General features: G+C 43.2%; 1 protein-coding gene across 1 annotated transcript; it reads right to left on the bottom strand.

The window, feature by feature from the left end:
* Nucleotides 1–566: 566 nt before the first annotated feature.
* Nucleotides 567–16651, bottom strand: LOC146178752 (inositol monophosphatase 3). The gene is made up of 5 exons (XM_084578518.1): nucleotides 16122–16651; nucleotides 13997–14153; nucleotides 12095–12190; nucleotides 7634–7798; nucleotides 567–4512 (listed from the first exon to the last, which is right to left on the bottom strand). The coding sequence occupies exons 1-5, from the start codon at nucleotides 16440–16442 to the stop codon at nucleotides 4259–4261; spliced, it is 993 nt and encodes a 330-aa protein (XP_084434644.1). The 5' UTR covers nucleotides 16443–16651; the 3' UTR covers nucleotides 567–4258.
* Nucleotides 16652–16742: the final 91 nt, after the last annotated feature.

The following is a 16742-nucleotide window of genomic DNA, read 5'->3' as shown; positions in this document are numbered from 1 at the left end:
TCACGCGTAAACGACGGTGAAACGACAATGTAAATGTTGCAAGGCAAATATAAAAATATACGTGGCGGTGCCACAGGCACCCGCTTCAGTTTCGGTTATGTACCGGCTCAGGCACTTCATGTGTGCTCGGATAGTTTCGTCTTGGACCTGCGGCGCCTGAAATGCGAGCTTGGAGCAGCAGATGCGCCTACCCCAAGTGCTTATCGAAGGAAGATCATTACTCGGCACCATGGAGAAAGGCACACACCTGAGAAGTATTCACCACTCCCCGCGCGCCAGCAATCACGGAGTCCCCTCTTGCGTCATAGTGTGCGTCATTCTACCCTACTACATAGTAGGAGAAAACTAATTTGAATTCGACCGGCGGGAACAAAAAAAAAAACTTCTTATCACAATATCTCTGCAATAATTCGATTTTTTGCTGCCGGATATGCGGCAACAATGTTACGAAACGCCATTTATTAGATTTTGATAGCATATTGGGGTGTCTTTAGTGTCCCTTTAACATAAACACAATTCAGCTGGGAACGATACCTGCTTGCATAAAATAACAGAGAAACGCGCACTAATACAAATAATTTTTATTCTATACTATACACTTACTGTACATTAAGTGCAAAACAAAAGCAACAGATCCATGCTGTATGTACAGTGGCCCACAAGAATTCGATTTGCGCACAAGACACATGGCAATTCCTTGGAAAAAAAAAAAAGACAGCACCCTAAACACCAAATAAGTGTTTTCACTATGCAGTGGAAAGCATATTATAGACAAGACAGGTGCAGCTGTTCACAAGAAGTCTGACAAGCATGACTTTCAGTTTATTACAAAATGGCCAATGTTGAACAACTGGTTCAGGATAGACAACTTGAATGGCTAGGCTCCACTCTTGAAATGCATTCAATGCCGTATCTACTTCACCGTTGTTTAATGGCTTTATTCATCCTTTTTTTTCCTTGAAACCTTGGCATAAGATAACACTGGGCCCCTTCACAAACTTCCAACTCGCCTTCATTTGGCATCCAAAAGAAAAAAAAACTGCCACGGAAGTTCAGACAAAAGTGAACACACATTAAGTATGTAAGCTATGCAGCCAATACTAATGCAATAGTGTTGTTGAGCATTGGGAACGGCAAAAATTGAGCATGCGTTGGAAAATGTCTCAACAATGCAGATCCGTATAGTATGATAGCTAAGCATACAATCTGTGCACATGTTGTAAATTCTTTCCTACTAAAATGTGATGAAATGCGAGCCATCTGGTTCCAGTTATGAAAACTCCAGTTGTGGTACTGACGAGAAACTAAAGTTCTCACTTATATAGAGTGATGGGCCATTTAAATATTAGCTCCATTTCCGTTAGTCGGAAATAATTTCTTTATTGCCTTTCTTGCCCTGTTACGTACCACCGCCTTTCATTTCTCCTGCCTAGGAAATTGGTGGTCCAATCTTCACGCCTCCGCAGGGTAAAGCCGAAGCTGAGGCCGCATCTAAATTCCATTGCGGACCTGCAGCTAGCGAAACGAAGTGATACCCTCTGCAAATAGACGACTTGCCATTGGCCATTGGCAAGCAAACCATCAATAATCAAAATTTGTTATCACTACAGACTAGACATGCACAACTTAAAGGGACTCACATCAGCGAGTCATACAGCCCCACTTTTTCAACAGACAAGGCATATTTAAAAAGTAAGGGCCGTTTGTTCATAAATATATATATATATATATATAAATATTCGCGAGTGAAAATTTTTAATGAAGCTTTTAGTTTCCTACAAGTCTGCTTCACTTCTGAGCACTTCTGAGCATATATTGTAACACTGACCCAGCTTCATTAATCCTTGCCATCTAGAAATTGAATCAGTGGACAAAAAACTAGGCAGTACTCCCGATGAATTTGGGCAGCAGATGATCCTTCTGCACACACAAATGACTCCTAGCATACCCTTTGCAAGTGGCGGTTGGTTGGTTGGTTGGTTGGTTCACAGGAAGGGAAAGGCGCAGTATCTGTCACACTTGCTCTGTGGACACCTGAACCGCGCCATAAGGGAAGGGAGGAAGGTAGGAGTGAAAGTGGAAAGAGAGAAAGGGGAGCCGTAGTGGAGGACGGAGTAATTTCGACCACCTGGTGGTCTTTAACGTGCGCTGACATCGCACAGCACACGGACGCCACTTCGTTTCGCCTCCATTGAAACGCAGCCGCCGTGGTCGGGTTCGAAACCGGGAACTCCGGCACAGTAGTCGGGCGTCTTACCACTGCACCACCCCGGCGGGGCAGCAATTTTCGTGGACGCTGTCGTCTGTACTTACCAACAAGCAGACGACTACAGAATCAAAGCAATAACTTCACTCCTTTGGAAAGAGTAGATGGCGCTACATGCATACAACTTTGTTCCGACCCGTCAATGCTTAAATACTGAACAAACAAACGGCCCTCACTTTTCGAACACTCCTCGCACAATTGCACAACTCTCCACTGGATGAATCCATTGAGCGGTTACAGTGAGACACGCAATTCAAAGCTTATCATTTTCACGCCAAACTATGGTGACCTAGAACACAAACCAGTGAGCTGAGCACTGCAGGCACGATTGTGACACCTGTTCTCGAGTTGCTAGTAGAAATTTCTGCCTTTCGTGATAGCAGGTCGAAACTACATCAGTTGCAGGTACTGCTGCTAATATACTAACAGCACTAATAAAGCAAATAAGACCATGTTTTAAGGAGACCTTTTAAAACATGCAGTGTTTCAGAGTTGTCACATTTTTTCCCGCAGCGGCAAAAAAGGCGAGTTCTTGAATGCCACAGGCTTTAGTATCGAAACTGATGCTCTACGTTCATTATTTGGATTTAAAAACTCAAATCAATAATGGAAGAAAACATTGCGTGCACTAAAGACAATTTGAACCCCAAACTCAATGAGTTGTCCCCACTAAGCCTTACTCTCCCATAAGAAACCAAGGCACCCCACTAAACCTTACTTTCCCTTAAGAAACCAAGGCACCCGACTAAACCTCTTTCTCCCATAAGAAACCAATGCATCCGTGTTCCGAGTGATGTCAGTGCATGTTAAAAGAACTCCAGGTGGTCGAAATTACCGAAGCCTACCACTAAGGCGTCTCTCATGGCCAGAGTTGCTTAGGGATGTTAGATCCCCATAAACCAAATTAAACTAAACTTACTCCCCCGTAATGACTGTCGTACTTCTGTTTGAGCACTGCAGCTTGCAGGGCTCAGAACTCGGTTTAGAAGTAGAACAAGGAACTACTGCTATGCCAGCAGGAATAGGAATGCATCCACCAATATAATTAAGCACCATTACCATTAAAGATACTGTATGCCACTTTGTTGTTCAAAATCATAACACTCACAAACCATGTAGTGAAGCTAAAAATATTTCCCAAAACATCCAGCCGCTCTTGGTGTCAACAAAGCTGAGAGAGTATTGCAGTGTGCCTCCACAAGTCAGCAAATTCTTTGGCAACAAGGTATCTTGTGATATCAGCATGAATGACAATGGAAAGTGTACATCACTTACTTAAAGCTGAAAATATCTCAGGATTTAAATCGATCATGGTCATCCACTTTGGGTATTTTGCACAGGTAAGCAATGATGAACTGAGTAATGCTTATCTATACGAGGCTCTCTAATTTTGGCAGTTACAAAATCGCTGATAGGATGCACGTTTCGAAACAATAAGATTTGCGCTGAGTGAGACACAATCTAGAGTATGAAAGGTTGTTGCATCACCTGCGCTGAGACCAACCGACCGCTCAAAGGAATTATACTCAGAGTCGACGAAGCCGCACGGGTCCGCATCTCTTTCATGCTTACCGCATATCCACACTCCAGGAAAGTGATCACACACAAAAAAAGCTGAAAAAGGATCACAAGGAATGGTTTACAACATTAGTGAAGTTTCACAGCCTGCGCAGTTAAACAACACCTAGTGTTTGTCCAGGAAGGCAATCTGTACACATCTTTTGGTGGCTGGCAACCTACCCATACAGCTAGTATAAGGAAGAACTGCAGATTCAAAGAAAATAAAAGAAAATCACAGATGTTTTTTTGTTTCCACGTTAAAAATCTGTCTCAACAAGTGAAAACATCCAAGCAGATAATCTCTGCATCTTGAGCCTGCTTGAAGGCTATGCTAACTGAGCCCGTTAGTTTGTATCCTAGGTCACCAACCTTCACTGCGTTTTTTGGCAACTGTGTGAGTGGCTGGCAACATGCCGTTCGCCGCCACAACTCTCAGGGCTTGGGTGGGCGCACCTTGTGCACGGCATCAAGCATGCGCCCATGGTTGTGCACACTGGCCAACAGACCCCCCAGGTGCACCTGGGACCCTTCGAGGCTGTAGCCCAGGTTCGTGCCGTCCAGCGCCGTCATGCGGCCGCCCAGCGACGCCAGCAGCGCATTGCCCGCGCACACGTCCCACTTCTTAATGGCACTGCTGTGCAGGTACGCATCCGCGTGGCCCTCCACCAGCTGCAGCACCTTGTAGCCTGGACATTGTGCGGAAAAGGGGAAGAGATGGGGGAAAAGGTTTCCCCAGAAAGAGAAGTTCAGGTACTGCCAACGACAACAAACACCCGGGACATGCGACCGCTAACAAAATCTGATAGATCTGTCATTATCCAAAGACTCGAGGTCGCATTTGTGGAGGTGAAAGTCAGACTTAGGTGTCGAAATGTATAAAGGTGGAATAAAGTGACTATTAGAAATATTGCATGCACCGAGTCCTCTACATAAGGTCTCTGAAATTTCTGTCCTTGACAGCACAGGCTAATATGAACCAAGATCCTCAGCTTTGTTCCGCTTTTCTGGTAAACCGCAAAAAAGGCAGCTCATTGAGTCACATGTGTAATGTGAATGATTTATGCTTTGCTGAATAAAACACCGTGACAGGCAAATTATTAATTACATCCATATATTGATATGAAAAAGGACTGGTTATGGGCACTAACTACCAACTGTTTACTGGATCGAAAGAACAAGCACATTTTGTACCATTTAGATTAGACCACGTGATACTGTCAGCCACTTAGCAGCGAGAGGGAACGCCTCAGAAAAATGGCTACCAATTATTGCAAAGCGAAAAAAAGAACTTTAACAGATGCAATCAAAACTGGCCAAGAATACCCAAAGAAAACACGACAAAACAGAAATTTGCGAGAGCCCAGCACTGTAAGAAACACAAAAGCCCCTATACATGGAACACCAAAGACAACAGCTGCACATGACAACTGTAAAAGGTTGGTGCAGAGACATGACTGAAATAACGCATTGCATTAAGAAAGACGAAGACTAAAATAACAAATAGGACAAGTGCAAACTCACAACTAAGTTTATTTGAACAAACAGAAGAAATATATCCAGAACAACAAACAGACGAACCTGCATGGAACTGCAAGATAGTCATAAAAACCCCCGCATTACATTTCATGTTTTAAGCAGATCAATCAAGGGGAAATGAGGGTGCTCGTTATAATACATGAAGGAAAGAAGCCAACAGTCGGCATGGTCAAGGAAAGCGTTGGGGATGGTACTTTATGTATTTTTTTTTTATAATGTTTACTTGGATAATCACAGAAATTAGTAATGTAATCTGTTTAGGGGAAAGATAATTAGACACAAAGTATAAGAAAGAACAACATGCCGATGGTGGGATCCGAACCCACGACCTCCGAATAACGCGTCCGGTGCTCTTCCAACTGAGCTACATCGGCCGCCGTCCCCCCTGCTACTTTCTTGGGTAACGAAACTTAAATACCCAAGAAAGTAGCAGGGGGGACGGCGGCCGATGTAGCTCAGTTGGAAGAGCACCGGACGCGTTATTCGGAGGTCGTGCGTTCGGATCCCACCATCGGCACGTTGTTCTTTCTTCTATTTTGTGTCTAATTATCTTTCCCCTAAACAGATTACATTACTAATTTCTGTGATTATCCAAGTAAACATTATTAAAAAAAAAAAAGACATAAAGTACCATCCCCAACGCTTTCCTTGGCCTCGCCGACTGTTGGCTTCTTTCCTTCATTTCATGTTTTATTGAGATATAAAAATGCAGTCTGTAAGGGAGACAGAAGGCTGGCTGATGCTGTTAGCCCTTTGTTGCTCTGTATACATTTGTTCTGTTTGTTCAAATAAACTTAGTTGTGAGTCTGCGCTTGTCCTGTTCATTACACGTTTAGTCTTTGTTTTTTTTTAGCTCAGTGCGCTATTTCAATCATGACAATTGTAAAAGCTTGAAAAAGACTACAACAAGAAAAAGTAATCTTCAAGGCACCTAGAAGGACGGAGTGAAGAAAACATACATGTGCCCCCATTATTAACAAATCTATGGCAAAGACAGTAACGAATGAAATCCTAACAATACGAAAAGATAATGATCATGAAAGGGCTGTGGAAAATGCTGAAAAGACAACATGCGCATGAAATCTAAAACAACACTTGCAGGCAAAAGGCACAGTCAGTGATTAAAAACAAATAATTAGAAGCCAACAATATGACAAAGCATTTAAAAAGTCAATTAAAAATGAATTAAAAGTAAAAAAAAGTGAAAATGAATCCACGGACACACAATACGTTTTAATACCTAACATAAATAGTTTTAACACATAACAGGTTAAACCCATTTAAAGTTGGTAAAGAAAAAGGTCCATCAAAGGTCAACAAACGATAAGGTAAAGTAACTAAAAGTGAAAAATATGGAGTTGAAACAAACATACCAAAGAACAGCAACAACACAAAAAACATGCCTGGCTGTGGTTAAACCGCAGGGACCGAGCTACATCTAAGTCTGACATTTCTTTCTCCTGTAGAGCAATTGAGAGCAAAGGCTGGTGATGCATGCATCGCCAGCCTTTTCGATGAAAAAAAACTTAAATTTCCTTTCTTTCCTTTCCTCCCACCTCCCTTTCTATTTTGCTTTTCACTGATGCCAGAAACTTCACGTTACATAACAAAGGCCGATAATGATGGTGGGGCTGACTGCAATCATTTGCCACTGTCCGGCTAATGAACACTTTATCGCACAAGAGGAGGACCTGGTACACTATTCCCGATCGGCATTCGGCATAATGTGTCAAATGATTCACTGTGCAAGCTGCTTGCCTCTTCCGGTTTACCACCGGGACTGTTTCCGCTAACTTTCGTGGGGCAGAAAATACAACATTCACTTCATAACTTCATACCCAGGCGTCAGCCCTGGGCTCTAGTAATCGCTTTCGACAACTACTGGCCACATGAGTCGTTTCCGCAGCAGCAAACCTTTTCTTCGTTTCGTGAGACTGAGTTATTAGTACAACAATTAGTGCAGCTGCTTTTCGAGTTTCATCCGCTACTGTCCTAAGACTAATGCTGGTTTGGTTTGTAGAGTTTAACGTCCCAAAGCGACTCAGGCTATGAGAGGACTCCAGAAATTTGGATCACCCAAGGTTCTTTATGTGCACCGACATCACACAGCACATGGACGCCCGTTTGTTTTGCCCCTATCGAAACACAGCCGTCGCCGGTTGGGATCAAATCCGGGTTCTCTGTCACAGTAATTGGGCATATTAAACACCGTGCCACTGCAGCGGGGCCCAAGACTGATGCCACCACGTATTGGTGGCAGCATAAACCTACCTGCCCCTCCTGCCGGCACCACTTTGACGTCTTGGCCAAATGCCTTCTTGGCCAGGAATTCCACTTCCCCGGCGTGAGACCGTGACACCACAACCACGTTGGTCTCGGCCACGTCACTGTGAGGAGGAGCCTGCACGTTGCTACCATGGCCGACCCAGCCCCAAGCTGCACCCAAAACGGAGAAAAAAGGTGTCACACCCTTGAAAAGCGCTTGTCCTGGGGTGGAACAAAAGTCGAATTGTCACTGACACATCCATTCACTCGCTGCCTCACTCACACTTGCTTTTTTCCTTTCCTTTTCATTTCCACCCCAAAGGTCCTAAAGAGTGCTATGTGGAAGAAAACGTCGTCAAAAATTTTCTTGAAATTTTCTTGAGAGATGAGTCAAGTAGAAGGTACCATATGTGCCAGCATTACATTAACATTTGAATGTCCCCCTTTTCCCAAGATGTTATCGTTGTTTTCATCTGGAACATGCAGCAACCAAAATGTGGTATGTTTATCCAATACATGCCAAGACGTGGAACATACAGTTTCAATCCACAAAATGTACCTTCATGTGCTGTTTCTTTGGCTTCCACTTCACTGTTAGCACAGCATTTCAAAAATACGATGCATTTTGGTTTTAGTACACAAGGCGTGGAAGCAGCGCAAATAGTGAGCATGCAAAAGTGTACCAGCCCTACCTACGGCAATGACAGGACGCATATTATTCATGGTGTCATCCAAATTACTTTTCTTTTGCGCATCCTGTCGTCATCTCGTTAAGCTGGTTATACAATAGCATTCGCGCAGCTTTGTATAAAACGAAATTTGATTCGCCATTAATAAAAATTAGTTGTGGTTTAACTCTGGTTATCCCTAGTTGAATTGTGATTGCAACGGCGGAAGCTTCTTTTTTCTGCTACATTATTCCTCTATCACGCCCTATTAGTGTAAGGTGCTACATTATTGGGGACACTTAAGCTCATTCTTTAAGAGTACGATGCGAGAGCATAAGCTACCAGACCACATATAAATGAGAAGGGTTCAATGCTGTTAAACCGAATGTGGAGTGAAAGTATTAGCTGCCGGTGACCGAGCATTCTTCTTCTTCTTCTTACAGCGTGGCCTCTGCTCAGACTAAGCAACGACTGGCACAGTATTGCTATCGCAAAAATCAGTTCACAGTTCACGCTCTGCGCTGTCTTTGTTTTTGTCCATAAAATGTTTAGTGCCACGTTTTTCATTCATTTTAATTACGTACAGTATTTTGTCAACGCATACCTACATCTAGAAGTGTAGCTCTGCCAATAAAAGAAAGGAGAATACCTGGTCACAGCCAGTTTGTTTGAGAGAGGGGAAAGCACAAAGATTGGTGTTCCAGTCAAATGTTTAAATCATTTTAGAGCTCTGGATGATACGCCATGACTCACAACAAAGGGGTATCTCTAGCATGAAAGATCACATAGACCAAGTGCCAAGCAAAGATTGAAGGAACGTTACTGCACTACAACAAATATTGATACTATTGCACTACAACAGTATAGATGACTCTAGCCTTGCTTAATTATTAGCTTCTTAATTCTATATTCAAACTAATTCAAGTTGACGAGAAAAGGCAGGAAGTTTTCAGTTTGGCCCATTAAATATACTTTTACACAATGGGGACGGAGCAGATAAGGGACATGCGTGCCACAGGGTCACCTTTGCACAAACATCCACATTATTCATGGCATCTTTTATGCTGTTATTTAAACTAGACGCAGAAAAAGAAGAAGACAAGCATCTATTAAGAACACAGATAATTGTATGCACAGTTGTCTATGTGACGCCATTTTTTCCGTCCTCCAACTGTTTGTGTCCTGTGTCCTATGAAGATGACACGAATATAACTTGGAATTATGTCTCACTTCAACTAACTAGCTTGACTTGAAACACTGAAAAAGGTGGACGAGATATGAAGCGGACAAAACCAGTCCGCTTTGTCTTTTCCTTTTCCTCTTTTCTATGTGCTCTTATTTATTAGAATTGAAACAAGCTGCCCAACTTCCTGTTCTTTTCAATGCAGAAAGAAAAAGCAGGTAAGAAATTGGGGGGGACACTCAAGTGCGAGCATCACAAGACAGAGTTATTGGCTCATTTTTGCCAGGCACCCTTGTGGACCCATGTTCACATGCGTGCCCTTTACTATGTGCTTAATCACAAATATTTTTTTAATTTGTGCCTCTATTATCCTATACATGCTCATTAGCATACAGTCATAAGATGTTACGTTATGTGAAAGATTGCCCAACACATGCATCAAGCCCCACTTTACTTAAGTCATATGAACGTGCTTATGTGCCCTAAGGGCAACATTAGCTCAGGATGCATCAGGGATTCAGACATCACTCTGACATCTCAAAGGCAAAGCCCAACTGTGTTATGTGGTCTCTTAACATGACACAACCCTATGACCAGTCTGTGCACTGCCATGTCACCTGCCCACTACCATCTTGCAGAGTCGTGTATGTACATGATTTTTTGCTCACAATGCCAATGCTGAATTTTCTGGCGAGCAAAGCACTTACTGCTATCAAGTTAAATTGCTCTTCAAGTTTAACTGCTCTCTCACTCATGTTTTTAAACAAATTTTAGACAAAGGTGCATCTGACAGTGTGCTTTGTCGAATCGAATACTACGCCTGTGTCGGGTGCTCATTAATTAACAAAAAAAAAAGGAAAATTCAAACATATAACCGTGGTGATGCCAGGCCAGTAAAGCGCTGTTCTGCAGGAGTGGCAGCAAATGTTGCTACGAAAGGAAAGGACAGAGCCTAAAGAGTACTAAAACTGCTTTGGGCATCTTGCGGCCGTCTAAGGGAGTTTCAAAGGCATTTGGGTGCAGTCTTCTTGATGCCAGTTTAGCACTGTGGCAGATGGCACGCACCTCCATCCTACACGTTGTTACGAAAGCAAAGGACTGTTTTGGATGTCTTGCGGATGTCCAAGGGAGTTTCAAAGCCATTTAGGTGCAGTCTTCTTGATGCCAGTTTAGCACCGTAACAGATGGCACTACCATCCTACATGCTGCTACGAAAATAAAAAACAGTTTTGGATGTTTTAAGGTGAAAGCCTTTTTTGCCTCATTGTTGTCGTCAGCAAAAGTACCACGCTTTTGCGGCGGCTCTGATTGGTCGAGACGAGATGACGTCATGGAGGTCTTGACCAATCCCAGACCACCACTACAGTATGCGCGAATGCGTGCTTTATATGGGCCATATGCCAATCAATGAAATAATTACTGATTATTAATAATTAATTTCTAATAAATGACTAATTATTTCGTTACTCATTACTAATTCATTAATAATTACTGGCTAGTGAGAATTGCATAGTTAATTCATTAATTAATAATTAATGATGCGCACCTGGTAAAATCAGCCACACAACAGTAAACGTAGAACAACTTCAAAGATACAAGCAGCGCAATCTCGTCACTGCCAAGCAGAATTCACTAATAAATGCATTCGCACAATGTGAAAGAGTAGTCGCTCGCTTTACTCGTAGTAGCATTCATCGCTACATGCGCAAAAGTCGCAAAGCAGAATGTAGTACTCAGGCTTTCGCCTTTCATCACTTTAGTTGCCAAAGTGTCCTCGAATTTTGCAAATGTCCAAGGGAGTTTCAAAGCCATTTTGGTGCAGTCTTCTTGATGCTAGTTTAGCACCATGGCAGATAGCATCACCATCCTACATGTTGCTACAAAAGCAAGCAACTGTTTTGGATGTCTTGCGGACGTCCAGGGGAGTTTCAAAGCCATTTTGGGTGCGGTCTTCTTGAAGCCAGTTAAGCAAGTTCAGCACTGTGGCAGAGTGCACCACCATCCCTTTTTGCTGTGAAATTCTTTACTTGTGTTACATACACTGTAGACAATGCACACTTGGCTATGTTCTGTAAGGAGTATGCAAGTTCTTTGTTCAAACTAAGTATTAAAAAAAATAAAGGAATGGTGCTGTCAAATGTCACCACGTGAAGAACAAATCAGCAGTTAAGCCAGGAGGAAAGGAATGCTGTAAGACTGAGCAAAAAACATTCGGCCCATTGACAGTGCCCGACCTTAGTGTCAAATACAAAGACTCAAATCCTCTTAGACAATACTAATTCCATTTGGCAAAACTCGAAACGAGAGTAAAAGGGGAACACATACAAGCAGTATTAAAAAGTGCTTTGCAAACTGCAACATGTATGAATAAGCATTTACTATATATTTAAGAAAGATATATATTTCTCTTCTGGTTTAAAAAAAAACTCAGCGAATATTTTTCAATGTAAAGGTATTTCAATGTAAATAGAGAGCTGAAGCCTACAGAAGATGACATGGGCTAGAGTTCAAGATATTGCGTTGAATCATCTGGTAGCTATGGTGAAACAACAAGAGGTCTGAGAATGCTTGAACTGACAACTACTGTTAACACACCTGAACAAAGGGCAAGCTTACTTGTCTTATTGAGGAAAGGCTGGTGTATTACGCCAATCACCGGGGAGCCATGTACTGCAACGCAAACCATCGTCGTCACATAATCTAGCAGGTTTTCTGCAAGAAAAGCAAAATAAAATGAAGTATGTTGTCCCAGTGAGTAAGCATTCCGCACCTTTCCAAAACACTGTGGTAGAATTTGTGAACAACACTCTAGCAGCCTTGAATCAGTCTGTGGTCATTTATTCTTTCATAGCAAAATGAATCCGTATTTTACAATAGAGTCATTTGATCCATGCCCCACCGAAGAGGTGCAGTGGTTAGGGCGCACGACTACTGTTCCCAAGGATGCGGGATCAAATCCTGGCCTCGGCTGCCGCTTTTTGATGCAGGCGAAAAGCAAGGCACTCGTGCGCTGTGAGATGTCAGTGCACATTAAAGAACCCCAGGTGGTGGAAATTTCTGGAGTCTTCTACTACGGCGTCACTCATAGCCTGAGTCACTTCGGAACGTTAAACCCCACAAAACCAAACCATTGATCCATGTGAAATATTACCAACTCCAAAAGCTACTATTGCCATATATTTCAAAAAAAAAAGAAAAAGATCAAAATTGGACGTGTTGGCAACCATATGAAAGGTCTTTCATCGAAGCATTTTTTTCAAACTGTTTGCGGATGTAAGCGCTATATGAAGGTCCTGCAAAGAAGCAAAAGTTGGTCTAAGAAAAACATTTTTAAATCATGGATGAAACAAGATGAATTAGCATATATTATTTCAAAATATTTCAAGTGCATTGTTCTTTCATGCAATTTCATGAACGGAACAATAGATGAATTTGTCAAACTTTCTTGAGTCACTGAAGTTGCAAAAAATGCGGCATTTAAAACTTTTTACACTAACTTCGAAAATGAATATGTTTCTCTGGTGGCTGTGTCTAGCATTGTATGCATCTTATACAATAATTTGATTCATTGTGTGCTGACCACAAATATTTTGGTATCTCAGTGTTTGCAGAAATAGTGTTTAGAATTTCTGCTTAATTGCACTAGTTTGTAGTAACAATTCCTCGAATGAGAAGTGGTAATGTGTCAGTGCACAGCAGGCAAGTTAAGTATCTCGGCTGACTATATCGGAACATATCCCTGTCACCAAAGCTTACATCTAATGAGACGACTTCCTGTACGCTAGGACACACATGAAGCATGAAGGACAGTTTTCAGTATTCTCAAAATGGAAAATTACTGGACACCAAATTCGGCTAGTGCAATATGGCTAGCAAATTGTCTGCATAAAATTGTCAGGTACTGATCTTAAATCTACTAAACTCGACAATACTTCTTTAGTGTCTTTTCCTTCTATATTAACCAATGTCCTGAGTGAAGCCAACTAAGACAAGCCACAGTTCCAAATCGCAATCAAACCAAACCAAACCAAACAAATGCCTCCTAGCGTTTCAATACCAAAAAAAAAAAAAAAGCCTCCACCGAGGCAAAAACGTACCTAGCAAAACCAGCGAGACATGCTTGGTCTGTGCATTAAACTGAACTGTTATGGCAGTGTTGAAAGAGTGCTAAAGTTCACCAACCAAAATTCCCATAAACAATTCCCTCATTCACGGAGACTGGTGTGGAAAGCAAACCACAACATGAACGCTAAGTGGAATTAAAATAGCGAGGAGAAGCCTTGTGCAGCACAAAACAAAAAGAAAAACTAGCAGCAGCTGGTGATCATCAAAAAGAGTGCCTGCATCCGCTTGGGCTGAAAATCTACAAAGCCCTGCTTGCACGCAAGTGCATGACGTACCAGCTGTGCAATGGTGTTGCTCTGTTTGCAGAGAAGTATGTTGCTCAAGTGCGCTGCAGGAGCTCGACATCGAACATTGTTCCCACCAAGCCCTGAGAAAAGTTCCATCATTACAAACCTGTGTACTCCTGAGTGGCATCCAGTGGGTCGATCCACACCGTGACGGCCTGGGCAGGCACGAGTACGTCGTCGCCAATTAATCCTCTGAGGGCACGTGCTCTTGACAAGTTGACAGCTGTATCATGGTCTCCTTCAGTGTGTTCCTCTGAGACTATCTGGAATACGGCAATGAGAAAAACCTTAAACTTTGCCAACGGAAACAGTAAAACAAAGACAACTCATCCTCCCTTTTGCCTCGAGGTGACGTAAGCGTGCAAGGCTCTGCAAAGAGCGCACGGCGAGGGCACTGTGCAGAAACTCAGTAACAGTCAATAGATGTGACTGCTAATACACTCATAATTCGTTCCTGCATATACGTTGCTCAGCCACACAATAATACAGCATTCTGACATTCAACTCTAAATGTTGCAGCGACATTTATTGTTGCTTCTAAAAGTTTCCCTGAGCACTAACTACTTTGAGAACTGCTGAAAGGCTACATTTTGGGTTCTGCCACAAAATTCACTGGAGAATAACTCCCGAGTTAACATTATTTACTAGTTTTCTAGGCAATGCTGACAACACATAGTGGCTATGTGCTGATATTGAAAAGACCTTGTGTTTGGCACTTTTTGACCCGAGACGCCCTTGCGCCATTAAAACCCACCATCATCATCATCAATTAAGTATTTTAAGTTGTATACCGGTGCAGTATTACTGACATAAATCCTCTTGTGGGTTGTGTGTTTCTCAAGGATGTAATGCACTTCATGAGATAATTCACTCAAGCAGGAACTTGCTGGCAACTGCACTAAGATATGCACAACTAACTAGTCAACGTATTGAACTACTCCATGCTAGCTAGAGAGCTTGTAATAATAAGTAGGGCATGATTTGCTAGGAATGAATAAAATAAATAACTAAGAGTGTAATTCATAATCTCTGACAGTCTGAGCCGTAAGGAATTGAACTCGTGCAAGATTATAGGTTCTGTAAAGTTGAATCATATGGCCTGGGGAGTATGTAAAAAGTATGAATGCAACGAAGTATTCAGGCTTTTAACAGTGATAGCAGAAGTTCAGTTCACAGAACAAAAACAAAAATGAAATGAGCAATTGGTGATAAAAGCCTGTTCTGCAAAAAATGTGCAATGTAAGTGCAATTTGTGGAAATCAGAAGTCAGATTGAAGGCTGCTCAATGGCTACAATGTAGGTACATGGTCAGGTTGTGCATTTAGTGGCCAGAAAGCGTGGCAATGAATGGTAAAGAATATTGGACAGGAGCTTTTCAACTGGCAAAATTGATCACGCAAACAGCACAAAAGAGACAAGAAAGGACCCAAGCTGTGCGTGGCTTAATCTATACCACACTAGACTGTGCACTAGAATAAGTGAAATAATTTTCATGTCTTAGAAGAGTATGGAACTGGACTGAAATTCACAGAAAACGAGAAACTTTGTTTCTAAGCGTGAACAATACAGATGGTGCAATGCCGATGAGCTCGCCATCTATATTTTGGGTAAGTGAGGACCGCATAGCCTAAAAAAAAACTCTGCACAAGTTATGAATTTTGCATTTTCATGAGCCAGTGAGACTTCTTGTGTGTATGTTGTGACAGAAGAAGGAAAGGAAAATGCATGGGCCCGCTACTGGCTCTGTAACTAAGCCACCTTCGTGCTGACAGAGGAGAAAATGGAGAAGAAAAGAAGAGTGAGAGAGAAAGACGCGCATCGCAACAGCCGTCGTCCGCCATCGAAGCGATGGCGGGTGCAATGACGGCCTACAGCAGGTACTACGTACAACCACCAGTGGCAGGCGAGCTACCATTCTCAGCCCCATAGGGCCAGCAGCAACCATACCTCCTCCTCTCATGCTTCTTGCAGCAACCACTGGCTAATCTTTTCCTGGTTTATTAAAATTTTCGATTTAACGAATCGGCCTGCGGCTCGATACGCGTATTTCAGATGAATTTTACGGACTAAAACGAGAGACACAAATCGCTGGTTCAAAGTGGTCTGTATTACTTTTGGGGGTTCGAAACATGCGTGATTGAGGTCATTTTCTTTAGCTCAGCTGAAACGAAACCGAGCAGAGCGTGCGTCGCTCGATAGATATGCCGATGGTCCACCGAGGCACTACTCACCGCGATCGCCGGGAAAGCCGCGGAGAGGCCGCCGTACATCACGCGGTGCGAGCTGAGATCGCCCGCGGTGAGTGGATCGTCGGCGCCTTCGCGCGTCTTGCCCTTGCTCTGCTGCGCGAGTCGGTTGCTGAGGCGTACGCGCCGCACTTGTTCCCCGCCCGCTTCGGCGGCGGCCACGCCGGCGTCCAAAAGTTCCCTCAGGCTCACCGGCGCGGGCCGTGAGGTGCGCAGCCGTGCCACGTACAGCAGCACGAGCAGCGAAACCGCAGCGGCCAGCGTGAGCACCATTCGGCCACTGCCGCGCACTGCTAACCAGGCCATGACGAAAGCACTCGCTGGTCGGGACTTCTACGAGGTACTGCCGCTGTTCAGGCGACGGCGAGGCAAGTGCAGCTGCGTGTGACGACGCGTCGCTCTGCACCCGACGCTCCTCGTTGGATCATAGCCGATGTGCGACAGCGAAACCACGTGCATACCATAAACACCAGACAGGGACACACCTGCGCTAAGTGTGTGTGTGTCTGCAGGCCAAGCCACAGCTGACAGCCATGACCTTGTTCGCTTTGTTGTTTTCTTTTTTCCGCAGATTCGATTTCGAAACTGCAGTAATGTAAATGTGTC

Source organism: Amblyomma maculatum, chromosome 9, assembly GCF_055883805.1.
Source record: "Amblyomma maculatum isolate TAMU_Amacu chromosome 9, ASM5588380v1, whole genome shotgun sequence".
Taxonomy (NCBI): Eukaryota; Metazoa; Arthropoda; class Arachnida; order Ixodida; family Ixodidae; genus Amblyomma; species Amblyomma maculatum.
Note: the sequence above shows the minus strand (reverse complement) of the source record. Positions and strands in the feature narration are given on the sequence as shown.

Coding starts and splice junctions, on each gene's coding strand:
- LOC146178752 (XM_084578518.1), bottom strand. CDS start 16,442: ATGGCCTGGTTAGCAGTGCGCGGCAGTGGCCGAATGGTGCTCACGCTG. Junction 12,191..13,996: donor TGCCACTCAGGAGTACACAG/GTTTGTAATGAT, acceptor CTTTTCTTGCAG/AAAACCTGCTAGATTATGTG. Junction 4,513..7,633: donor GGTGCCGGCAGGAGGGGCAG/GTAGGTTTATGC, acceptor CACAATGTCCAG/GCTACAAGGTGCTGCAGCTG.